Here is a 26,596-nt window from a genome sequence, read left to right as displayed (position 1 = left end):
ATTTTGTTGTGTTACAGAATTTTTTTCTTACCCATCTACACACAATACCACATAATGACAAAGTGAAAACATGTTTTTAGAAATGTTTGCAAATGTTTTGAAAATGAAATACAGAATATCTTAATTACAGAAGTATTCCCACCCCTGAGACAATACATGTTAGAATCACCTTTGGTAGCAATTACAGAGTCTTACAGTTGGATTATACAATATTTGCCCATTATTCTTTTCAAAATTCTTCAAGCTCTGTCAAATTGGTTGTTGATCATTGCTAGACAACCATTTTCAGGTCTTGCCATAGATTTTCAAGCTGATTTAAGTCAAAAATGTAACCTGGTCTCTCAGTAATATTCATTGACTTCTTGGTAAGCAACTCCAGTGTAGATTTGGTCTTGTTTTTTAGGTTATTGTCCTGCTGAAAGGTGAATTCATCTCCCAGTGTCTAGTGGAAAGCAGATTGAACCATGTTTTCCTCTAGGATTTTGCCTGTGCTTAGCGCCATTCCATAAATGTTTTTATCCTGAAAAACTCCCCAGTCCTTAACAATTACAAGCATACCCATAACATGATGCAGCCACCACTATGCTTGAAAATATGGAGAGTGGTACTCAGTAATGTGTTGTATTGGATTTGCCCCAAACATAACACTTTGTATTCAGGACAAAAAGTGAATTGCTTTGCAATATATTTTGCCGTTTTACTTTTGTGCCTTGTTGCATACAGGATGCATCTTTTGGAATATTTTTATTATTCCTTCTTTTCACTCTGTCAACTAGGTTAGTATTGTGAAGTAACTAAAATGTTGTTAATCCATCCTCACTTTTCTCCTATCACAGCTATTAAACTCTGTAACTGTTTTAAAGTCACAATTGGCCTCATGGTGAAATTCCTGAGCGGTTTCCTTCCTCTCCGGCAACTGAGTTAGTAAAGACAGCTCTATTTTTGTAGTGACAGGGTGTATTGGTACACCATCCAAAGTGTAATTAATAACTTCACCATGCACAAAGGGATATTTAATGTCTGCTTTTTAGATGTTTTAGCCATCTACAAATCGGTGCCCTTCTTTGCGAGGCATTGGAAAACCTCTCCTGGTCTTTGTGGTTGAATCTGTGTTTGAAATTCACTGCTCTGATGGACCTTACAGATAATTGTATGTGTAGGGTACAGTGATGAGGTAGTCATTTAAAAATCTTGCTAAACACTATTTGATTTAATTTATTGCACGAAGAGTGAGTCTATGCAACGTACTGTATTATGTGACTTGTTAAAGCACCTTTTTATTCCTGAACTCATTTAGGCTTGCCATAACAAAGGGGTTGAATACTCAAATCATTTCAGCTTTTAATTTTTTATTAATTTGTAAAAATGCTGACATTATGGGGTATTGTGCGTAGGCCAGTGACCAAAAAAATCTCAATTTAATCCATTTTAAAGTTTCAGGCTGTAACACAACAAAGTGAGGAAAACGTCAAGTGGTGTGAATACTTTCTGAAGACACAGTACTGTATATGCGGGTATCAAATCAAATGTATTTGTCACATGCGCCGAATACAGGTGTAGATATTAGCTTGAAATACTTACTTACAAGCCCTTAACCAACAATGCAGTTTTAAGAAAATAATGTTCTGAAAATATTTACTAAACTATAGTAAAAAAAAAAAAACTAAAACATAAAGTAACACAATAAAATAACAATAATGAGGCTATATACAGGGGGAGTCAAAGTGCGGGGCTACAGGTTAGTCGAGGTAATGTAGGTAGGAGTAAAGTGACTATGCATACTGTAGATATTAAACGGCAAGTAGCAGCAGTGTAAAAACAAAGGGGGATGGGGGGGGTCAATGCAAATAATCTGGGTGGCCACTTGATTAATTGTTCAGCAGTCTTATGGCTTGGGGGTAGAAGCTGTTAAGGAGCTTTTTGGACCTAAACGTGGCGGTCTGGTACCGCTTGCCGTGTGGTAGCAGAGAGAACAGTCTATGACTTGGGTGACTGGATTCTTTGACAATTTTTTGGGCCTTCCTCTGACACTGTCTAGTACATAGGTCCTGGTTGGCCCCAGTGTTGTACTGGGCCGTACTCACTACCCTCGATAGCGCCTTACAGTCAGATGCAGAGCAGTTGCCATACCAGCCGGTGATGCAACCGATCGGGATTCTCTCGATGGTGCAGCTGTAGAACTTTTTGAGGATCTGGGGACCCATGCCTTTCTTTTAAGTCTCCTGAGGGGAAAAGGCATTGTCGTGCCCTCTTCATGACTTTCTTGGTGTGTTTGTACCATGATAGTTTGTTATTGATGTGGATACCAAGGAACTTGAAACTCTCGACACTCTCCACTACAGCCCCGTCGATGTTAATGAGGGCGTGTTCAGCCCTCCTTTTTCTGTAGACCACAATCATCTCCTTTGTCTTGGTCACGTTGAGGGAGAGGTTGTTGGCACCACACTGCCAGGTCTCTGACCTCCTCCCTATAGGCTGTCTAATCGTTGTCGGTGATCAGGCCTACCACTGTTGTGTCATCAGCAAACTTAATGATGATGGTGTTGGAGTCGTGCTTGCCATGCAGTCGTGGGTGAACAGGGAGTACAGGACGGGACTAAGCACACACCCCTGAGGGCCCCCGTGTTGAGGATCAGTATGGCAGATGTGTTGTTCCCTACCCTCACCACCTAGGGGCGGCCCGTCGGGAAGTCCAAGATCCAGTTAAAGAGTTAGGTGGTCAGTCTCAGGGTACTTAGCTTAGTGATGAGCTTTGTGGGTGCTATGGTGTTGAACGCTGAGCTGTAGTCAATGAACAGCATTCTCACATAGGTGTTCCTTTTGTCCAAGTGAAAAAAGGGGAAGGGCAGTGTGGAGTACGACTGAGATTGCGTCATCTGTGGATCTGTTAGGGTTTCCGGCATGATGGTGTTGATGGGAGCCATGACCAGCCTTTCAAAGCACTTCATGGCTACCGATGTGAGTGCTACAGGGCGGTAGTCATTTAGGAAGGTTACCTTCACTTTCTTGGGCACAGGGACTATGGTGGTCTGCTTGAAACATGTAGGTATTACAGACTCGGTCAGGGGGAGGTTGAAAATGTCAGTGAAGACACTTGCCAGTTGGTCCGCGCATGCTCTGAGAACGTCCTGGTAATCCGTCTGGCCTTGTGAATGTTGACCTGTTTAAAGGTCTTGCTCATATCGGCTATGGAGAGTGTGATCACGCAGTCGTGCGGAAAAGCTGGTGCTCACATGCATGCTTCAGTGTTGCTTGCCTCGAAGCGAGCATAAGGGAAAGGGGGATACCTAGTCAGTTGTACCACTGAATGCATTCAACTGAAATGTGCATTCTGCATTTAACCCAACCCCTCTGAATCAGAGAGGTGCGGGGGTGCTGCCACAATCTACATCCACATCTTCAGCACCCGGGGAACAGTGGGTTAACTGCCTCGCTCAGGGGTAGAACGATTTTCACCTTGTCAGCGCAGGGATTCGATCCAGCATCCTTTCAGTTACTAGCCCAACGCTCTAACCACTAGGCTACCTGCATTTAGCCCGTCTAGTAGGCTTGCGTCACTGGGCAGCTCGTGGCTGGGTTTCTCTTTGTAGTCCGGAGTAGTTTGCAAGCCCTGTGTCCTGCTCCTTGAAAGCGATTCCTTGCTCAGAACATGAGAACATATGAAAGCTGGTGGTTCCTTTAAACATGAGTCTTCAATATTCCCAGTTAAGAAGTTTTAGGTTGTAGTTATTATAGGAATTATAGGACTATTTCTCTCTATACCATTTGTATTTCATATAACTTTGACTATTGGATGTTCTTATAGGCACTATAGTATTGCCAGCCTAATCTCGGGAGTTGATAGGCTTGAAGTCATAAACAGCGCTGTGCTCCAGGCGGCCCAAACTGCTGCATATACACTGACTCTGCTTGCACTGAACGCTAGAGAAGTGACACAATTTCCCTAGTTAATATTGCCTACTAACATTAATTTATTTTAACTAAATATGCAGGTTTAAAAATATATAGTTGTGTATTTATTTAAAAAAAGGCTTTAATGTTTATGGTTTGGTACATTGGTGCAAGGATTGTGTTTTTTTGCGAATGCGCTTTTGTTAAATCATCACCCGTTTGGCGAAGTTAAAGTAGGCTGTGATTTGATGATAAATTAACAGGCACCGCATTGATTATATGCAACTCAGGACAAGCTAGTTAGACCAGTAATATCATCAACCATGTGTAGTTAACTAGTGATTATGTTAAGATTGATTGTTTTTTAGGAGATAAGTTTAATGCTAGCTAGCAACTTACCTTGGCTTTTTGCAGCCACAAGGTTCTTTTGATGCTGCACTCGCGTAACAGGTGGTCAGCCTGCCACGCAGTCTCCTCATGGGTTGCAATGTAATCGGCCATAATCGGCGTCCAAAAATGCCGAATACCGATTGTTATGAAAACTTGAAATCGGCCCTAATTAATCGGCCATGCTGATTAATCGGTCGACCTCTAGTACGTACAGTCACTGTAGGGACGATGTTGTCGATGCACTTATTGATGAAGGCAGTGACTGAGGTGGTATACTCCTCAATGCCATTGGATGAATCCCGGAACATATTCCAGTCTGTGCTAGCTAAACAGTCCTGTAGAGTAGCATCCGCGTCATCTGACCCCTTCCGTATTGAGCGAGTCACTTGTACTCCCTGCTTTAGTTGTTGCTTGTAAACAGGATTCAGCTGGAGCTTTATACGCATCTCTGTGTGTGGTGTTAAGGTGGTCTAGAGGTTTTTTTTCCCTCTGTATGCATATTTGACATGCTGGTAGAAATGAGGTAAAACAGATTCAAGTTTGCCTGCATTAAAGTCCCCGGCCACTAGGAGCGCCGCTTTTGGATGAGCATTTTCTTGTTTGCTAATGGCCTTATACAGCTGGTTGAGTGCAGTCTTAGTGCCAGCATCGGTTTGTGGTGGTAAATAGATGGCTACGAAAAATATAAATACAATTTTTCTGGGTAGATGGTGTGGTCTACAGCTTATCATGAGGTACTCTACCTCAGGTGAGCAATACCTCGAGACTACCTTAATATTAGACATTGCGCACCAGCTGTTATTGACGAATAGACACACACCCCCACCCCTCGTCTTACCGGACGTAGTTGTTCTGTCCTGTCGATGCACAGAAAACCCAGCCAACTGTATATCATCTGTCGTCGTTCAGCCACATATTATTACACATATTACATATAACATCTAGACGTTCCGCTAGCGGAACACCTGCTCCAATATCCAATGAAGGGCGTGGCGCGAAATACAAACTCCTCTAAAATCCGAAAACTTCCATTTTTCAAACATATGACTTTTTTACAGCATTTTAAAGACAAGACTCTCGTTAATCTAACCACACTGTCCGATTTCAAAAAGGCTTTACAGCAAAAGCAAAACATTAGATTATGTCAGCAGAGTACCCAGCCAGAAATAATCAGACACCCATTTTTCAAGCTAGCATATATTGTCACAAAAAACAAAACCACAGCTAAATGCAGCACTAACCTTTGATGATCTTCATCAGGTGACAACCCTAGGACATTATGTTATACAATGCATGCATGTTTTGTTCAATCAAGTTCATATTTATATCAAAAAACAGCTTTTTTACATTAGCATGTGACGTTCAGAACTAGCATACCCCCCGCAAACTTCCGGTGAATTTACTAAATTACTCACGATAAACGTTCACAAAAAACATAACAATTATTTTAAGAATTATAGATACAGAACTCCTCTATGCACTCGATATGTCCGATTTTAAAATAGCTTTTCGGTGAAAGCACATTTTGCAATATTCTCAGTAGATAGCCCAGCCATCACGGCTAGCCATTTAGACACCAACCAAGTTTAGCCCTGACCAAAGTCAGATTTACTATAAGAAAAATGTTATTACCTTTGGTGTTCTTCGTCAGAATGCACTCCCAGGACTTCTACTTCAATAACAAATGTTGGTTTGGTCCCAAATAATCCATTGTTATATCCAAACAGCGGCGTTTTGTTCGTGCGTTCAAGACACTATCCGAATGGTAAAGAAAGGTTACGAGCATGACGCATTTCGTGACAAAAAAATTCTAAATATTCCATTACCGTACTTCGAAGCATGTCAACCGCTGTTTAAAATCAGCGATAAAAAAGCGATAATATTCCGACCGGGAGTCGTTTTATCCGTTCAAAGACGATAGAATAAAAACATGGTGTCGTCTCGTGCACGAGCATGAGTCCCATCGTCCGCTGATAGACCACTTGCCAAACGCGCAAATGTGTTTCAGCCTGGGGCTGCCTCGATATCATTCAGCTTTTCCCGGGCTCTGAGAGCCTATGGGAGCCGTAGGAAGTGTCACGTTACAGCAAAGATCCTCAGTCTTCAATAAACAGAGACAAGAAGAACAAGATCTTGTCAGAGAGGGCACTTCCTATAAGGAATCTTCTCAGGTTTTTGCCTGCCAAATGAGTTCTGTTATACTCACAGACACCATTCAAACAGTTTTAGAAACTTTGGAGTGTTTTCTATCCAAAGCTAATAATTATATGCATATTCTAGTTTCTGGGCAGGAGTAATAATCAGATTAAATCGGGTACGTTTTTTATCCGGCCGTGAAAATACTGCCCCCTATCCATATTAATGTCCCATTGGTACGTAGGATAGTCTCAAACGGAGCTCATCCAGTTTACTCTCCAGTGATTGCACATTGGCCAATAGAACGGATGGTGGAGGCGGGTCACCGTCGAATTCTCACAAGGCACCCTGATCTGTGTCTACTGTATTTCCTTCTTTTCTTCATGCGAATAACAGGGATTTGGGCCTTGTCCATGAAACAACATTATATCCTTTGTGTCAGACTCATTAAAGAAAAAATCTTTGTCCAGTTCGAGGTGAGTAATTGCTTTTCAGATATCCAGAAGCTCATGTCGGTCATAAGAGACGGTAGCATCAACGTTATGTACAAAATAAGTTACAAATATGCAAAAAAACACACAAAATAACACAATTGATTAGGAGTCTGTTAAACGGCAGCCATCCCTCCGGCGCCATTCTTCTATTAGTAACTGCCAAAATAAAGGTAACACCAACATAAAGTGTCTTAGTAGGGCGTTAGGCCACCACGAGTGAGAACAGCTTCAATGCACCTTGGCATAGATTTTACAAGTGTCTGGAACTCTATTGGAGGGATGCGACACCATTCTTTCACTAGAAATTCCATGATTTGGTGTTTTGTTGATGGTGGTGGAGAACGCTGTCTCAGGCGTTTTTGGCAATTACCTGTATATGTCATCTGGTTGTTTTTATAAATGAGTCTTTGGAATGGCCCATTCTCCAGTGTAGTTTTCAGCTGTGCACCTCCATGCTCTTTAAGTTGATCCCACTGTGTCCTCTAACATAATCAATATCTCTGTTCTATGACTGAGCTCATCTCTATTCTCTCCGGTTAAGCTCTTCTCTGGCTGTAGTCTGACAGACACTGGTCTGATGTGTTGCTCAGAGACAGTCAGAGAGAGGGGGAGAGGTGATATGTGATAACCAGTGGGCTGCCTCCTCCACCTCTGGGGTCCTGAGGGCCCGAGGCCATGTGATGGCATGTCGGTCAGTGTAATGAATTGGTGGTAATAATGAGATATCATCCTCTCTCTTTCTTATTACTGTGGGTTCTAGGGAAGCAGAGGAGCCTGCACAGCTATTTTTAGATCCTTAAGAGATTGATTACTCCACAGGTTACTGAGACCAGTAGCAATCCATTATGGACCATTTTCAGTTTATCAAATACAATGCCCATCACAGTTGTGCTGTTTTGCTGTATGAACAAAATACAGACAGAACAAAATAAATGTATGGAAATATAGTTTGTATGTACTGTGGATAAAACCCTAAACATGTCCTCTCCTCTGTCTTGCGTCTGTGTAGGTGAGCACCTTCGGATCTGTCCCCAGGGGTACACCTGCTGTACCAGTGCCATGGAGGAGACCCTGTCCAACCTGAGTCGCAGGGAGTTTGAGGGCCTGGTCAGAGAGGCTGGACGCTCGCTACAGGCCTCTCTCAACGCACAGTACAGGAGCTTCGACAGTGAGTAGCAGCCTCCCAGAATGCATACACTCCTCTATACTGACAATACAAACACGCACGCACACACACACGTATTTGCGTGCGATCTTTGAGTTCAAGAACTGGATGCCCTTGATGATGTCCTTGACTTGTTCTGAGAATTTTAAAGACTGCAATCTTTAACACATCACTGATAAACTCTATTTATAAACGAATCAATATAGTCCTGAGGCTCCAGCTACAGGACCACTGTGGCCCAAAGGATATGGTGCCCCGATGACAGCAGCTGATAACGCCTGAAACACGGTTGTTTGCTCAGGGAAATAAATCCCCCACAAAGTAATCTGGACCTCCATCAATCCATCTGATTAACATAAGATTAGAACAGGAACTTGGGATGATGGCATGGAGTCATATTTCCTGCTTTGATGGGCCCTAGCTGTCATCAGAGTGGCATAGACAGAGAGCAGTAGACACAGAGACAGGGAGGAGATTGCGGGCGGCTGGGAGAGTGAGTTATGAATGGTTGTGGTAATGAGTCATGGAACCTAGCAGACACCGTCTGACAGGTTGGTGGGGATGGGGGGAGCAGGGAGCCCTCCCTCCATCTCTCCTCCTCCTATCCACTGCCACAGGCTGGGATGCTGGCAATGCTAATGGACATTGGAAAGAATAAAAAAAGGAAGGAAAGAGGAGAGGGTATGGTGGTATGAGTCAGGCAGTGTGTGTAAGATGGGGATTTCCATTTCCTTTTTCTCCTGCTTTCTGCACTTTCTGGACTGCTGGGCTGCTCTGCTTTACGGAGCGAGATGAAATAAGTGTGACTGATGTGGCAGAGTTAGCCTAGCAACAGGAGGAAGGTTTGGGCCACACAAGAACACTATCACACACACAGGGGCTGGGCTGGCAGAACAGTATAGAGCTAGTCCAGCTGCATACAGTACAGCTCCCTCACCCCAAAACCCACAACCCCTTTTCATCCCCCTCAACATCAGGAGGTTACAACCACAGAGACAGCGGAAAGTCAGATGTTGATGAGGATGAAGCAATGCAACAAAGAGGAATGAGCAGGAGAGCTATAGCTACATGAAGCAGCAATAGAGAGAGGAGGAAATGGAAGTGTGCAGGTGAAGTTTCAAGCCCATTTGATATGTGTAGTAGCAGTAGGAGCAGTAGAAACAGAAGGAACAGAAGGACGCGGAGAGCAGTGACGGTAAGAGCTACATGGCCATCTGGTTGTGTTCAGGGTTGTCGGGCGTGGGCCCTGGACTTACTCAACTAAATGCAGGTTTTTACTGCTTCTCCACAGCAGCAGCACTCCCAGGCCCCACCCAGGCCCTCCCCTCTCCTCCAGCATGAAAACCTCAGATTAGAGGGAGAGTCAGCCCATCTTAACCCTCTTTCTATGGGGGTCAGCTCCAGCAGCAGGCAGCAGCCCAGTCAGTGTGTCAGCAGAATGGGAGGATACAGAGATGTATTACATTTCCCACTGACACTGTAACTCTCAATATATGCTGCTTTATTGCTAGGCTCAATAAGGAGGTATATGGGGAAATGACATTGTCCCTTGTTGATTTTGTTGTTTTGTTTTTCTCTTCTCTCGCTATACACTCTTTGGAAAATGGTGCTATCTAAAACCTGAAAGGGAACTAAAAGAGTTCTACCTGAAACCAAGAAGGGTTCTTCAAAGGGTTTTCCTATGTGGACAGCCTATGTGGAACCCTTTTTGGTTCCAGGTAGAACCTTTTTTTGTTCCAGGTAGATCCCTTTTTTGGTTCCGGGTAGAACTCGTTTGGTTTCCATGTAGAACCCATTCCACAGAGGGTTCTACATGAAACCTAAAAGGGTTCTACCTGGAACCAAAAAGGGTTCTCCTATGGGGACAGCCGAATAACCCTTTTGGAACCCTTTTTCCTAAGAGTGTACCCGCACAGTGCTGTGAACTGAACTGCAGCTGAAAAAGTGCTCTACAGTTCTACAGATATATTCACAGGTTCTCACAGTGTCTATAGCTCATTTGTCAGGACAGCTAGAGCACTCCTCCTTGTATGTCACAATCAGTGCCCTAGTCTTTTGGGGGCCTCAAGCAAAACCTTGCAGGCAAACCATTTTAGTGGCCCCCCTTTTGAAGGCGGAGAGGAAAAATTTTTTGAGTAAATTTCCTGCAAATCTACACATTTTGTCATGGGGCTCAGAGAAAATGTTGCAGTTTTAAAACAAGTTTGCTGCTATTCTACATATTATGCCATGGGGTGGAGAGACACTTTTGCCGTTTTCAAGCAAATTTCCTGCAATTCTACACATTTTGCCCTGACTTATGCCAAGTTAGTTTGATATCTGAGTAAGAGTGACAAACAAAATCAATGGGTGCCCCCTGGAGGTCAGGGCCCCTGGGCACGTGCCCTTTGTGCCCGGTCGATATTCGACCATGATTACTACCACGATTACCACAAGTTACTACAAGATAGCTGGCTAGATTAATTTACCTATCTAAAAAATGGTAGCTGAAAATGGTGGCTTCCCTGTAGCTCAGTTGGTAGAGCATGGTGTTTGCAATGCCAGGGTTGTGGGTTTGATTCCCACGGGGGGCCAGTACAGGAAAAAAAAATGTATGAACTTGTATGAAATGTATGCATTCACTACTGTAAGTCGCTCTGGATAAGAGCGTCTGCTAAATGACGTAAACAAAAAAAAACATGGGCTAATTGATTGACTGTCAGTGACTACCATAACAAGAGAAATACTGCTGATGCTATATTATTCTCAACAGTAAGTTGAGACCCTGACTGAGTTCATAAAATATACAGTAACAGTCAGAAGTTTGGACACACCTACTCATTCAAAGGTTTTTCTTTATTTTGACAATTTTCTACATTGTAGAATAATAATGAAGACATCAAAACTTTGAAATAACACATATGGAATCATGTAGTAACCAAAAAAGTGTTAAACAAATCAAAATATATTTTATATTTGAGATTCTTCAAAGTAGCCACCCTTTGCCTTGATGACAGCTTTGCACACTCTTGGCATTCTCTCAACCAGCTTCACTAGCAGCCACCATTAACTGGCCAGCTTCCCCTGGAATGCTTTTCCAATAGACTTGAAAGAGTTCACACATATTGTTGGCTGCTTTTCCTTCACTCTGCAGTCCAACTCATCCCAAACCATCTCAATTGGGTTGAGGTCTGGTGATTGTGGAGGTCAAGTCATCTGATGCAGCACTCCATCACTCTCCTTCTTGGTCAAATAGCCCTTACACAGCCTGAAGGTGTGTTGGGTCATTGTCCTGTTGAAAAACAAATGATAGTCCCACTAAGAGCAAACCAGATGGGATGGCGTATCGCTGCAGAATGCGATGGTAGCCATGCTGGTTAAGTGTGCCTTGAATTCTAAATAAATCACAGACAGTGTCACCAGCAAAGCACCCCCACACCATCACACCTCCTCCTCCATGCTTCACGGTGGGAACCACACATGCGGAGATCATCCATTCACCTACTCTGCGTCTCACAAAGACACGGTGGTTTGAAACAAAAAATCTCAAATTTGGACTCATCAGACCAAAGGACCGATTTCCATCGGCCTAATGTCCATTGCTTGTCTTTCTTGGCCCAAGCAAGTCTCTTCTTCTGATTGGTGTCCTTTAGTAGTGTTTTTTTTGCAGCAATTCAACCATGAAGGCCTGATTCATGCAGTCTCCTCTGAACAGTTTATGTTGAGATGTGTCTGTTACTTGAACTCTGTGAAGCATGTATTTGGCCTGAAATTCCTGAGGCTGGTAACTCTAATGAATGTATCCTCTGCAGCAGACGTAACTCTGGGTCTTCCTTTCCTGGGGCAGTCCTCATGAGAGACAGTTTCATCATAGCACTTGATGGTTTTTGTGACTGCACTTGACATTTTCCGTATTGACTGACCTTCATGTCTTAAAGTAATGGTGAATGTTGATTCTCGTTGCTTATTTGAGCTGTTCTTGCCATAATATGGACTTGGTCTTTTACCAAATAGGGATATCTTCTGTATACCACCCATACCTTGTCACAACACAACTGCTTGGCTCAAACGCATTAAGAAGGAAAGCAATTCCACCAATTAACTTTTAACAAAGCACACCTGTTAATTGAAATGCATTCCAGGTGACTACCTCATGAAGCTGGTTGAGAGAATATCAAGAGTGTGCAAAGCTGTCATTCAAGGCAAAGGGCTACTTTGAAGAATCAAAAATATATTTTGATGTGTTTAACACTTTTTTGGGTTACTACATGATTCCATATGTGTTATTTCATAGTTTTGATGTCTTCACTATTATTCTACAATGTAGAAAATAGTAAAAATAAAGAAATACCTTGAATGAGTAGATGTGTCCAAACGTTTGACTGATACTATGCATATATATATTATGTCTCTTATGCCCTGGTCACAATGATGGGCCAAATCAATCTGCTCATTTCCACACTCCCATTTATTGAAATGTTTTACGTAGCACAAAGAACTTACCCTCTGGGCACAGACATCAATTCAATGTCTATTCCATGTTGCTTCAATGTAATTTCATTGAAATGATGTGGAAACAACGTTGATTCAACCAGTGTGTGCCCAGTGGGTAGTGCTTTGAATCTCTAATACAGTAGACCTGTACAGTAGACCTGACAGGTGCCGAAGGCCAGTAAGTGCTATTTCTCTTGACAGACAGGTGGTGATGGAGATAATGTTGTTATGGCTGGAAGCTGGAGACCAACCAGGTGTGTGTGTGTGTGTGTGTGTGTGTGTGAGAGAGAGAGGGAGAGATTGATTTTTGGTCTTGGTCAACTGGGCACGTTAGACTCAACCGAGAGGATGTCCTGCAGTTTTAATGAAACACACACCTGCATCTCCAGGTAGGCACAGGTGACCATGCGTGTGAATGAGCCTGATCACCCTTTTGTAGACTAGACCAAAGAGCTTTGGAGGCCTGTCTCTTTCATAGTCTCTTCCGTGTTTGATTGGTCGGTTGCCTCAAGTTCCTCAAGTAAAGAAATGTATCTCACTCTACGCTCCCTGGGCCCTGTTTGTGGTCTGGCAAAGGCATTGATAGGTGCTGCTCCTGTCCTATAAATACAACTGACTAGTCCAGTATTTGACTCCTCGTCCCTCTCTCCTCTCTCCTCAGCATACTTCACAGACCTCCTGAATAGCTCAGAGCGCTCCCTCCAGGAGTCCTTCCTGGCCAAACTGAGCTCCCTCTACTCCAAGAACGCCCCTGTGTTCCAGGACCTGTACACTGACCTGCGTCGCTACTACCGTGGCTCCGCTGTCAACCTGGAGGAGACGCTCAACGACTTCTGGGCACGTCTGCTGGAGCGCCTGTTCAAGGCCTCAGCCCTCCCACAGTACACCCTCACTGATGACTACCTGGAGTGTGTGGCCAAGCAGACGGAGACCCTGCGGCCCTTTGGAGACGTTCCCCGCGACCTCAAGTCCAAGGTCACCAGGGCCTTGGTGGCGGCGCGGTCATTCGTCCAGGGTCTGACCGTCAGTGGAGAGGTGGTCCGCAAAGTCTCCCAGGTACTGTTGTTGTAGAGACCTGTGCTGTTTCACGTGCTGTTGCCTCTGATAAACATGGCTGTGTTTTTTATACCTGAGATTACCACCTCACATCTGCTACACCGTTAACCATTAACCACCATACACACACATTACTCACATCCTACAGCACACACTGAAACCCTCTCAACCAGTTCAAATTGGGATTTTTATGAGTTAGTGTCTTGTGTAAATGTGTCACAAAAAAGTAAAGTGCCTGGATGAGACTATGTAATTTTCACCCACAGGCAATATTTAACCTTGGTTACCCTGGTGAAAACATATGAATACTGTGGATAGATAAAGCACACTAGGGGCTTGTCTCAGTAGGGGCGTGTCTCAGTAGGGGCGTGTCTCAGTAGGGACGTGTCTCAGTAGGGGCGTGTCTCAGCAGGGGCGTGTCTCAGTAGGGGCATGTCTCAGTAGTGGCGTGTCTCAGTAAGGGTGTGTAAAAAGCTGCTGTGCATTGCCTGTAGCACTCCCTTCTATAGCCATGAAATGCTTTGAAAGGCTGGTCATGGCTCACATCAACACCATCATCCCAGACACTCTGGACCCACTCCAATTTGCATACCGCCCCAACTCATCCACAGAGGAGGCAATCTCTATTGCACTCCACACTGCCCTCACCCTCCTGGACAAAATTAATACCTATGTAAGAATGCTGTTCATTGACTACTGTAGCGGGGTGCGTAATTGGCGGCAGAGAAGTCAGGCGCAGGAGAGCAGAACTGGGTAATAACCGGAGATTTATTAAGCAAAACCAACGGCATCCAGAACAACAAGATAAATGGGCACAAAAATAACCCGTTGTGAGCTCACAGGGAAAGTGCACAAGCACTACAATAAACAATCCCACACAAAGACATGGGGGGAACAGAGGGTTAAATACACAACAAGTATATGAGGGAATTGAAACCAGGTGTGTGGAAAAACAAGACAAAACAAATGGAAAATGAAAAGTGGATCGACGATAGCTAGAAGACCGGCAACGCCGACTGCCGAGCGCCGCCCGAACAAGGAGAGGACCCGACCTCGGCGGAAGTCGTGACAATTACAGCTCAGCTACCTCAATTACCTCGTACCCCTGTACATCGACTCGGTACTGGTACTCCTTATATAAATGGGAAAAAAAGAGATAAATATGCACATTGAACTTATCAGGTGCAGGACAAAAGAACGACTAAGATCCAACTCGGATCAAAACTTTGTGTTTATTGTGCGTCTGATTAAATCCCCATGGGAGCATACCAGAGTTGCGGACATTCCTCTTTTCTACTCCCTATATATATGGCCATTTTATTTTTATTCCATATTGTTATTCGTTATTCACTGGATATTTATTCCTCGTACCACGATTTTGTAAAAAAAAAAAATATCTTTATCTTTAACTCTGCATAGTTGGAAAAGGACCCCTAAGTAAGCATTTCACTGTTAGTCTATACCTGTTGTTTACAAGGCATGTGAAAAATACAATATGATTTTATTTGTCTGAGGGGCAGATGAATAATGTAGCTAGGCTAGATTAACATCTGTTCCCCATCAGAAGTGAATTACAGAGAGGTCTGGCCTTCCTGTCCCTGTTCCTACAGCCACTGTCTACTTGCTGAATACTTGCCCATTCTACTTTTTCTCTTCAAACATGGCTTTAAGTAGGGTAACAGTGGGACACTTCTCTGTCTCAGCAGTGGATGTATGCCAACTTTTTGATGCTCTTAGTGGTATAAAGAGTTTCAAAAGGTGATTCCTGGCACAGTCTTGGAGAGAGGAAGGAGCCTTTGAAAAACATTAAGGTTTTAAGTTAATGTGAATGTTACATTATTATGAAAGTACTTTAAGTCTACACATGTAATGTCATGTCTAATGTGTAATCTGTTGTGTTTTTTTAAAGTGGATTGACGTGTATTTGTACGTTACATATCGAACATACACAAGCTGTTTACACAAACACCACAGAGGCCAATAGCCACTTGCAGGAATCCAGTAGACTCTCACTCCCTTCTTGCTTAAAATAACCACCATTTCAAACCACTCTTTATGTTGGCACAAAGAGGCCGGAGTCTGGCCCATTTTAAATACAGACTGTGTTTCCAGTACATGACACCACAAGCTTTACCACCTTTAAATAGAACACAGGGAGAGGGAGATATATAAGAGGAGGTATAGAGAGATCGATGAACGTGAGTGTATGAGAGAGAGAGAGTTTGAGTAAAGTGAGAGGATCTGAGTGAGAGAGTCTGAGAGAGAGAGAGAGAGAGAGAGGGAGAGAGAATGCAGATGGAAGAATTCCTTTGAGCTATGGTTGATTATTGTCATTACTGCCAGTGATGGTGACTGCTGTAACAGTGAGGCATCATAGGCGTCTGTCCCATCATTGATCTTAATTTAGCAGCCACCAATAACTGGCCTCTGCTCTGCTCCACTCCCCCTCCTGTTGTGTCACACTGTAGGAGATCTCACACTGGGATGTCACAATCAATCGGTGACTGTCGGACGTGTTAGGAAGCCGGCTGTCTGTTTACATTAAGCCCTGTTGATGTGTCCCTGTGAAGTCTGGTAATACAAGGACCGGTTGTAATGATGCCTCTTTAATCTTGTTATCTGATCAGTTTGCTTGTAAAGTTCTTAATGGTGTCAAACTCTAGACATCCACATTAAAGAGCTAAATTTGAAACTGCAATCTGGGAAAATTACATGGTCCTCCTCTGAATGCGAGATTGTCCTTGGAAATGATGGCCGACTCTTTTGACCACAAACATCTACACAACATAGGCCAAGAAATCAATTTCTTTATCCACTATCTAACCACTATCATGTATTAGCTGCATGGTAGTGTTGCCGTTCCATATCGCACAATACTCTTAATCATAATCAATACATGATAATCAAGATTATAATACATATTATAACCACACATGCAATGAGGGTGAACTTCTGTCTCTGTATTGGAGATGGTGTACGCATTCAGAGACCTGTGTACAAAATGTCAGTGCTGGAGGGAACCAGTCAGAACATCAGGGGAGGAAAGATGTCTCTAAGTGAGCTTTACTGTGCTTTTCATCGGTCTTCGCACTGACAAGTGTAACGGCCCCTATCGCTGGAGCACAGCTATGCACAGTTGACTTGATACAAGGAACAACTCTCTACTCTACACAGGCGCCAGTCATCATGCCTGAGTGAAAATAGAATTTAGAATAGCAGTTCTTTTACAAAAAATAACCTTCCCATTCCAACTCGCTGTATTACTCATAACTCCTCAAGGTTGTAGTCAAAATTGAAAAGATGCAAAGCTCATTGATGATGATGATGATGATGATTGGTCTTTTCCTCCAGGTACCTCTCAGCCCAGAGTGTACCCGTGCCATGATGAAGCTGGTGTACTGTCCTCACTGTAGAGGCCTGGCCTCAGTCAAGCCCTGTGCCAACTACTGCAGAAACGTCATGAAGGGATGCCTCGCCAACCAGGCCGACCTCGACACCGAGTGGCAGAACCTCATCGGTGAGAGACACATGTCCGCCCGACTGCACGGACACGTACGCACACATACACACACACGCGCGAACACACACGCACACACACACATAGCAAATATAAGCACACACTCAGTCTTTCCCCTTGTTTATCTCCTGTCTCTGTTTGTCCAGACACCATGCTGCAGGTGGCATCTAGTTTCAGTTCGGACCCCAGTGTGGACGTGGTCATCTACTCCATCCCCCTCCGTATCTTAGGCGCCATCCTCTACATGCAGGAGAACACAGAGGTCTTCACCAGCAAGGTCCGTTCAACCAGCACCAAATGCTGACTAAACCTTTACTCCCACGCTCTATGCTATTTTACATGTGTTTGAGTCTCAGATGTGTATGTCTAAAGGTGTGTGTTTTACTGTGTGTTTGGTGGTAGGTGTTTCAGGCCTGTGGAACCCCTAGGGTGGCAGGCACACAAAGTTCAGGGTCTGAGGAGAGAAAGAAGAGAGTTAACCCCGCCGGCACCACAATGGAGTACAAACCCAGCCCCACTGCAGGGGCCCAGCTGGAGATGCAGGTGTGTGTTTCATTAAAACTGCAGGACATCCCCTCTGTTGAGTCTAATGTGCCCAGTAGACCAAGAATAGCTCTCTCTCTCTCTCTCTCTCTCTCTCTCGCTCGCTCTCTGTGTGTGTGTACATGCGTGTTTTGTGTTGACTAGTTTGTCATTTCTCTCCTAGATATCTGATGTGTCCAGTAAGCTGAGGGAGATGCAGCAGTACTGGGTCCAGCTGCCAGCTGCTCTGTGCAGTAGTAAAGTGGCAGCAGGAGCAGCTAGTGATGACAAGTGCTGGAATGGCATGACCAAGGCCAGGTATAGTGAGCACCTGTCCTGTAGTTTAGCTGTCTGGCATAGACAGACTGTTGACACATTGTCAACAGGAATATGCAGCATACCATCCCATGGTATACTATCCAGCTTCAAATGTCTGAGAACATCTGTACTGTGTTGGATGTGGATTGCTCAGGTAACCCTGAGATGCCCTTTAGTATGAGGGTGAACATGCTAACCATTCACAGAGCTATAGACACAACACTGCCTATTTGTCATGCAACGCTCTCTCTGGTTAGAGTGAATCCCAAAGACCCTCTGTAAACTAAATACATTATTGAGCAGTTTACCTCCCCCTCTGCAGAGCCACAACTCCTCCCTTATTGGATTGAGATTGGGCAATTTGATTTATGGAGGACTGTTTACTCTGAATAATGTCAGACTGTGTCATAAAAAATGTATGTACTTGTGGGTTCATGGGCGTGTTTGTGTTAGCGTTAAAGCAGCATTGGACGCTGATATAAAAGTGTATGTGCGTGTGTGTGTGATGCTGAAATATTGAAATATGTGACAGGCCATGTCATAAAAATGCAACTCCAAGGCAATGGGCCCATTAGTAATGCATGTAGCTTGGGCTGTGGCGGTCATGAAATTCTGTCAGCCGGTGATTGTCAAGCAAATAACTGCCAGTCTCACGGTAACTGACTGTTAATTAACATAAACACATTTAGCATCTCCTGGCTTCCATGCATAGCCTACAAGCCACTGACGCAGACCTTTGGGACATCTACATTTTAGTCTAAGTCTAATAAATCCATGTAATATAGCCCACACCATCACAATAAATGCATTGTTTATTTTAGACAGTTCTAAAGAAACATGATTTCAAGAGAATGTAGTCTATTTTAGAAGAACAGAGTAGCATACTCTGAGTTGTCCTTATGTTAGGCCCAATACGTATATGCCCTATACCTTTACACTGTCTCGGTGAGTGAGTTTATTAGGAAGTGCATTGGAGATGTTGTACCCACTGTGACTATTAAAACCTTACCTAACCAGAAACTGTGGATTGATGGCAGCATTCGCGCAAAACTGAAAGCACGAACCACCGCATTTAATCATGGCAAGGCAACTGGAAACATGACCGAATACAAACAGTGTAGCTATTCCCGCCGCAAGGTAATCAAACAAGCAAAGTGTCAGTACAGAGACAAGTAGAGTCGCAATTCAACGGCTCAAACACGAGACGTATGTGGCAGGGTCTACAGTCAATCACGGATTACAAAAATAACTTATTTGCGTGCTTTGAGGACAATACAGTACCACCGACACGGCCCTCTACCAAAGACTGCGGGCTCTCCTTCAACGTGGCCGACATGAGTAAAACATTTAAACGTGTTAACCTTCGCAAGACTGCCGGCCCAGACTGCATCCCTAGCCGCGTCCTCAGAGCATGCGCAGACCAGCTGGCTGGTGTGTTTATGGACATATTCAATCAATCCCTATCCTAGTCATCACACTGCACACTGCCCTATCCCGCCTGGACAAGAGGAATATCTATGCAAGAATGCTGTTCATTGACTACAGCTCAGTATTCAACACCATAGTACCCTCCAAACTCATCATTAAGCTTGAGACACTGGGTCTCGACTCCGCACTGTGCAACTGGGTCCTGGACTTTCTGACCGTTAAACAGCCATCACTAACATAGGGAGGCTGCTGCCAACATACAGACTCAAATCTCTAGCCACTTTAATAAATGGATTTAATAATGGTATCACTAGTCACTTTAAATAATGCCACTTTAATAATATTTACATATCCATCCTCTTACATTGTGTGTATAAGGTAGTCGTTGTGAATTTGTTAGATTACTTGTTAGATATTACTGCACTGTCGGAACTTGAAGCACAAGCATTTCGCTACACTCGCATTAACATCTGCTAACCATGTGTATGTGACAAATGAAATTTGATTTGTTCTGGCTATGCCATATGGCTGTGGGCTACACTAGTTAATTTAGCAGACGAGATTTTCTTAGAACTCAAACCCGGAAGCTTATAATAACTCCTGCTATGCCCTCCGATGAACCATCAAACAGGCAAAGTGCCAATACAGGACTAAGATTGAATTGTACTACACCGGCTCCAACGCTTGTCGGCTGTGGCAGGGCCTACAAACTGACTACAATGGGAAGCACAGCCGCGAACTGCCCAGTGACACGAGTCTACCAGACGAGCTAAATCACTTCTATGCTCAGCTGTTCCGGACAACTGTGTGATCACGTTCTCCGTAGCCGACGTGAGTAAGACCTTTAAACAGGTCAACATTCACAAGGCTGCTGGGCCACGGATTACCAGGACGTGTGCTCCAGGCATGTGCTGACCAACTGGCAGGTGTCTTCACTGGCATTTTCAACATGTCCCTGATTGAGTCTGTAATACCAACATGTTTCAAGCAGACCACCATAGTCCCTGTGCCAAAGAACACTAAGGTAACCTGCCTAAATAACTACAGACCCGTAGCACTCACGCCCGTATCCATGAGGTGCTTTGAAAGGCTGGTAATGGCTCACATTAACACCATTATCCCAGAAACCCTAGACCCTCTCCAATTTGCATACTGCTCAAACAGATCCACAGATGATGCAATCTCTATTGCATTCCACACTGCCATTTCCCACCTGGACAAAAGGAACACCTACATGAGAATGCTATTCATTGACTACAGCTCAGCGTTCAACACCATAGTGTCCTCAAAGCTCATCACTAAGCTAAGGATCCTGGGACTAAACACCTCCCTCTGCAACTGGATCCTGGACTTCCTGATGGGCTGCCCCAGGTGGTGAGGGTAGGTAGCAACACATCTGCCATGCTGATCCTCAACACTGGAGCCCCTCAGGGGTGCGTGCTCAGTCCCCTCCTGTACTCCCTGTTCACCCACGACTGCATGGCCAGGCACAACTCCAACACCATCATTAAGTTTGCAGATGACACAACAGTGGTAGGCCTGATCACCGACAACAACAAGACAGCCTATAGGGAGGTCAGAGACCTGGCCCGGGGGGTGCCAGAATAACAACCTCTCCCTCAACGTAATCAAGACAAAGGAGATGATTGTGGACTACAGGAAAAGGAGGACCGAGCACGCCCCCATTCTCATCGATGGGGCTGTAGTGGAGCAGGTTGAGAGCTTCAAGTTCCTTGGTGTCTACATCACCAACAAACTAGAATGGTCCAAACACACCAAGACAGTCGTGAAGAGGGCACGACAAAACCTATTCCCCCTCAGGAAACTAAAAAGATTTGGAATGGGTCCTCAGATCCTCAAAAGGTTATACAGCTGCACCATCGAGAGCATCCTGACTGGTTGCATCACTGCTTGGTACGGCAACTGCTCGGCCTCCGACTGCAAGGCATTTCAGAGGGTAATGCGTACGGCCTAGTACATCACTGGGGCTAAGCTGCCTGCCATCCAGGACCTCTACACCAGGCGGTGTCAGAGGAAGGCCCTAAAAATTGTCAAAGACCCTAGCCACCCTAGTCATAGACTGTTCTCTCTGCTACCACATGGCAAGCGGTACCGGAGCGTCAAGTCTAGGACCAAAAGCCTTCTCAACAGCTTTTACCCCTAAGCTATAAGACTCCTCAACAGGTAATCAAATGGCTACCCGGACTATTTGCATGAGTGTGTGGTTTTTCCATCCAGTACTGTGACCACAGCAATATAGTCCAGTGGATGAGAAGAGACCCAAGAGGAAGACGGGATAGAGATGATAAGGAGAGACTAAGATAGATGGACAGACACATATAAAGGCTGAAAAATCAATAACTGGTGAAATCGATAGACTAAATCCCTGAAAGAAAATTGATTTTGTCCAAACATAAATACCTACAGATTAGAACAGAAAAAGACAACATAACCCACAAAAACCTACTTGCCATACAACTCCATCATGGTCCAAATTCACATTACAATAATGTACAGCAGGAGGCCTAGTCCAAAATTTTTGTAATCCTAATGCAATGTAGTACCACAGAAATCCACAGTAGTACCAAATGTGTTGTCTGCGAAGTGACGTGTTGATGTGTACTGTGTCCAGGTATCTTCTTGAGGTGATGGGCGACGGCCTGGCCAGCCAGATCAACAACCCAGAAGTGGACATCGACATCACCAAGCCAGACATGACTATCCGCCAGCAGATCATGCAGCTGAAGATCATGACCAACCGGCTGAGGAACGCCCTCAACGGCAATGATGTGGACTTCCAGGATGCCAGTGAGTGGCGGGCGGGAGAGGAGAGGGGGAGGAGGGTTGAGAGAGGAGGGAGGAAGGGCCGAGAGTATAGTAGACAGGGTGAGAGAGTATGAGGTATTGGGTTTGGGGATGGGGGGTATTGGATGTGCAGGTTAGAGTTGGGAGTGTATCAGAAACATGTTGAACTGCTTGGTCTCACTGGTATCCTAATTTCAATTAACCAATGCCTTTCCCTTGTCTCCAGGTGATGACGTCAGTGGTTCAGGAAGTGGAATGTGTACAGGCGAGTCGTGTGCCCATAATGGACCTCGTGTCATTGTGCCCAAAGCAGACAGCACCAGATACTACAATCATCCTGAGAACAAGAAGGTGAAGGGCACAGGAACCCAAACCCACCCCTCCATCCTCCTCCTCCTGCTCTCATTGGCCACACTGCTGCGCAGGCGATAATGGACCGGTGGTGCATCCAGTCGAGACTGTGTTTTGGAGTAGGGCTCTGAGATGGAATAGAAGAGAGAAAAAAGGGGGATGGGTGGGTAACTTTGCCAAATAGGAAAGGATTGTTATTGAATGAATGGACTACCTTTCATTTTAATGAGAGAAACACAAAGAAATTTCCTATTCATTTTTTCTTGTTTTGATTTTTTTTAATGTGGCAAGTAGAGCTGGTCTTTGGCTTCTTTTTATTGTTTCTATGCTTGGGTGGTGAACAAGGATGGTTCACATGCTAGATGCAATGTTTGGATGGCACAAGCTTCTTAGCGATCATGCCATTCTAATGTAAAGTCAATGTGACCTTGTTGCAATGTTCTAACAATGCCAATAACTTGACAGTGATGTTGTGAGAGCACTGTGAGAGACGGTTTGGTGTGAATCTTCAGTGTGCTAATCCAATGCATTTGTTTTTCATATCAATCACAGTGACAGGGAATTTGGATCTCTCAAGTATATTAAATCAAAAAGAATGGTTTCTTGTACTTGTAATATACTTGCATCAATAGCACATTAACACAGCACCATTGACAAACTTCACTTGAGAGGGCATCTGTGAAAGCAGTATAACTATATACCTGACCTCTACTGAAGGACTGTAGAAAACCACTTTTGTCAGACTAGGCCTATAAGCCTCTCGCTGTGCCTGATATTTTCATTTATCCATCTGGTCTTAAAACTTGTAAAAGACACCATTCTGTTAGCAGTCAGGTGATAATGCGCAGTTCACTTAGCCAGAAACACACAGCATTTACACATGCCGAACGGAGTCCAACACACACAACAGAACAATTTCAATCATAGTGTACCAGTTGTGACATGATGACGGAGACCTTGGTTAGTATTGTTCACTCAACACATCCTAGCGACCTGTCCACAAAAAAAAAGACGGGTCCACCTTTTTGTACATATTTTCTATGTCTTATAATATAATGTAATCTATGGTCATTAACCCAAGCTTAGGGGTCTGAACCTTCCCCACCTGCCATCTACACAGTTGACTACAGCTGGATGTGGAGTGGGAATGCCTTGACTAAAACGCAGTCACACGTTCTCCAAACATTGCTGGAATGTGAGATTGTAATGAGATTGTAATAAGGTGCAGTCAGTGATGTAAGTGCATTGTTGGAGCTGGCTCATGTTCCCTCCGTCACACACAGGAGGACCATTTCAAAGTGTCTGTGTGTGTACAGTTACAAGTCTCATAGCAGAGAATAAATCTGATGCAGTGACAAATTGTGTATGTATGGCCAATGGTGATTAAATGTTCATATGTTGGGGTTGAGTAATTTAAGACATCCAGACAGTACGTGGATGTTAGAATGGGGAAGATCTGGTGACACAGTTTCCGTTAATGTAACGCAGTGTAGGTGTCAATGTACTGGTGTACGGTATGTAAGTGTGTGAATGCTTGTCTTTGACTTTGTGTAAAACTGTGTGTGTGACTGTTTGACTGACTGCATATAGGCACAGTATGAATGGATGCATGTAAAATGCATGCTTTAAGACTGTGTGAATACAGCGTCTGATTTCCCAGGAAAGAAGCATTGAAAACAGAGCTAAATGAAACGGAAACAATGGACTGAGAGCATGAATACTGCTTTCCAGTCTTGTTTACCATCCCCTAAATTTGCACCGCACCTTGTTTGTCCTTCAACACAGGCCCATGAGACTGCATGTTTCTTCCTTAACCTGCTTTTCATATGGTACCCAGGCACATTCAGTAGAGAGATATTGTGTTCTTAATTTCCCTTACTTTAATTGAGGTGGGAAGAAGATTAACACAACACAGGCCCATTCCCTGTTACCTGCAGATTCTTATAGTTCTTAATTTAAACTCTTTGTGCTGTAAACCTAACACTGGGCTCCTCAGTGCAGATCCCGGGGCCAACGAATGCTGAGCAATCGATGAGCAGGCCCTGTCTCAATGCACAATCAGAATCAGCACAATGCAAAATCAATGGGTGAGAAGCGCCATGTTGAAGTGCTGATTGATTTGGATACAGATACAGACTGGCTGATTACCATAAGTGTGTGGTGCAGATCTGGGTACAAATACGTGTATTTGAGTAATTGTTATTTAAATACTTTTTCTGTGTATTTGAGTATTTTCAAATACACAGCCCAAAACAATTGCTTTTGAGTATTTGAATGGTTATTTGTAAAAAACAAATAATTGACCAAATTGCATTTGAAAGTATTTTCCAAATGCCTTTTAACATAGGTATATCAAATATTATTTTAAATACCTATGATAAAGGCATGGGAGTGTATTCGAGTCATGTATTTGAGTATTTTCAAATACTTTCCAAGTATATTTCTAAATACATTCCAATAATCAAATACTGTTTTTTTTATATATATATAATTTTGTCTGAATACTTTTTTGGAAAAGTATTGAAAAGTAATCAAATACCTGAAGTAGTATTTGAACCCAGGTCTGGTGTGAATGTGTTTTTATGTGTCAGGGTGTGAATGAGTTTATGTATTTGGAATAAATGGATGAAAAGAAAAACAGGGTCCCCAAGTATTTTGTGAATACGCTTAATTGTCCAACTACAGTGGGAGGCATAAGTACAATGTGACAATTTGAAAAAGTGTCCAAGTGATAAAAAAAATAAAAATACATTTGCAACAATGCCGAGGTGAAAATATGTCGACGCGCTGTCGTTTTTCCCCCTAGATTGTGTCAGTTATTATAAACGTGATGACAAAGATGCCTGACTGACTGTTCTTTTTAACTGCTACTTGAGATAATAGAGTCAAGAGTCAACAGTACTAGGATGCTGTCCATACAATGTTTAATTATCATTAGTTTATCTTCCTGCACATTATCATGTCTCTCAAATCATCTGGCACACAATTTCACATGAAATCAAGTCATCACACTCCATGTTTCTAGAGAAATTCTACTCCCAAAGTGCTTTAATATAGCAGAATCTGTCTCTGTGTAGCTGTCAGATGATGCTGTAGTTCTTTTTCAGGTTTTCAAAGTGTCTCTGAGAGTTTCTGGGCCAGGCTGAACTGGCCCGTCATGGTTTTGACCCCGGCTCGTAAGTATCGTCTTTGAGCGTCCGGATCCTGAGGGCACTTGTTGCTTTTGGCTTTCATCACAGAGCTGTTTGGGTCATTGGGCTAAGCCGCGGACACAAACACAGAGCCATGCTTATTCCCAATCTCTCTAGCATCTAATGGGTCGTGACTGGCAGACTATCTTATCACATCAGAAAGACTTTCACTTTCTATTCAGTACTTTGAGATAATGTCCTGCAGTGAAGATGGTTCCTTGTCCTACTCTGATCCTACCCTATACTAACCCTCTTGCCAGCTTCTCCTTGAACCTCTCAAGATTCTGATGTTACCTCTGGTTTGTTCAGCCATTCCTAAGGGAAAAATCAATGGGGAAAGAATAGGGTTTTGGAAGAAACACAGAAAATAAGGTCTGAGGTTCACACAGGCTTAGGAGATCTTGTATGTTTTGTTCATTGAGATAAATTGACGTTAACTGATGAACATTTAGTGAATTCTGGAGAATTTGTTATTAAAAAAAGCACATAAATCACAAATGCTTCATAATTCATAAAGGTCATGTTAACGGACTGCTACTATCTCTTGGAACAAAACATATAAGATCTCCTAAGCCTGTGATAACCTCAGACCTTATTTTCTGTCTTTCTTCAAAACTCTATTCTCATGTACATGCAATAACAATGCCTTTGCTTCCATCTAGTGACTAAAACTTGTATAGCTTTAAATGTGTCATTTACTAGTCTGAACTCGTACAGTAGCCTACTACAAGGGGTCACACACTTGTTGTAGTCTAGTAGGTCAGGGTTTCCCAAACTGGGCCTGGGGCCCCCCCTGGGTGCACGTTTGGGTTTTTGCACTATCACTACACAGCTGATTCAAATAATAAAAGCTTGATAA

At 43.6% G+C, this 26,596-nt stretch overlaps 1 protein-coding gene across 1 annotated transcript in view; it reads left to right on the top strand.

The window, feature by feature from the left end:
- LOC115192525 (glypican-1-like) overlaps positions 1-25,321 on the top strand; it is a 70,647-nt gene extending 45,326 nt beyond the window's left edge. The window contains exons 2-9 of the mRNA XM_029751139.1: positions 7,921-8,079; positions 13,211-13,605; positions 16,957-17,122; positions 17,269-17,399; positions 17,525-17,665; positions 17,829-17,962; positions 22,023-22,198; positions 22,422-25,321. Coding sequence (XP_029606999.1) covers positions 7,921-8,079; positions 13,211-13,605; positions 16,957-17,122; positions 17,269-17,399; positions 17,525-17,665; positions 17,829-17,962; positions 22,023-22,198; positions 22,422-22,627 — 1,508 coding nt within the window. The 3' untranslated portion in view covers positions 22,628-25,321. The remainder of the gene's footprint in view (positions 1-7,920; positions 8,080-13,210; positions 13,606-16,956; positions 17,123-17,268; positions 17,400-17,524; positions 17,666-17,828; positions 17,963-22,022; positions 22,199-22,421) is intronic.
- Positions 25,322-26,596: the final 1,275 nt, after the last annotated feature.

This window comes from Salmo trutta, chromosome 4 (assembly GCF_901001165.1).
Source record: "Salmo trutta chromosome 4, fSalTru1.1, whole genome shotgun sequence".
Taxonomy (NCBI): Eukaryota; Metazoa; Chordata; class Actinopteri; order Salmoniformes; family Salmonidae; genus Salmo; species Salmo trutta.
The sequence above is the reverse complement of the archived record's forward strand: the minus strand, read 5'-3'. Positions and strand labels throughout refer to the sequence as shown.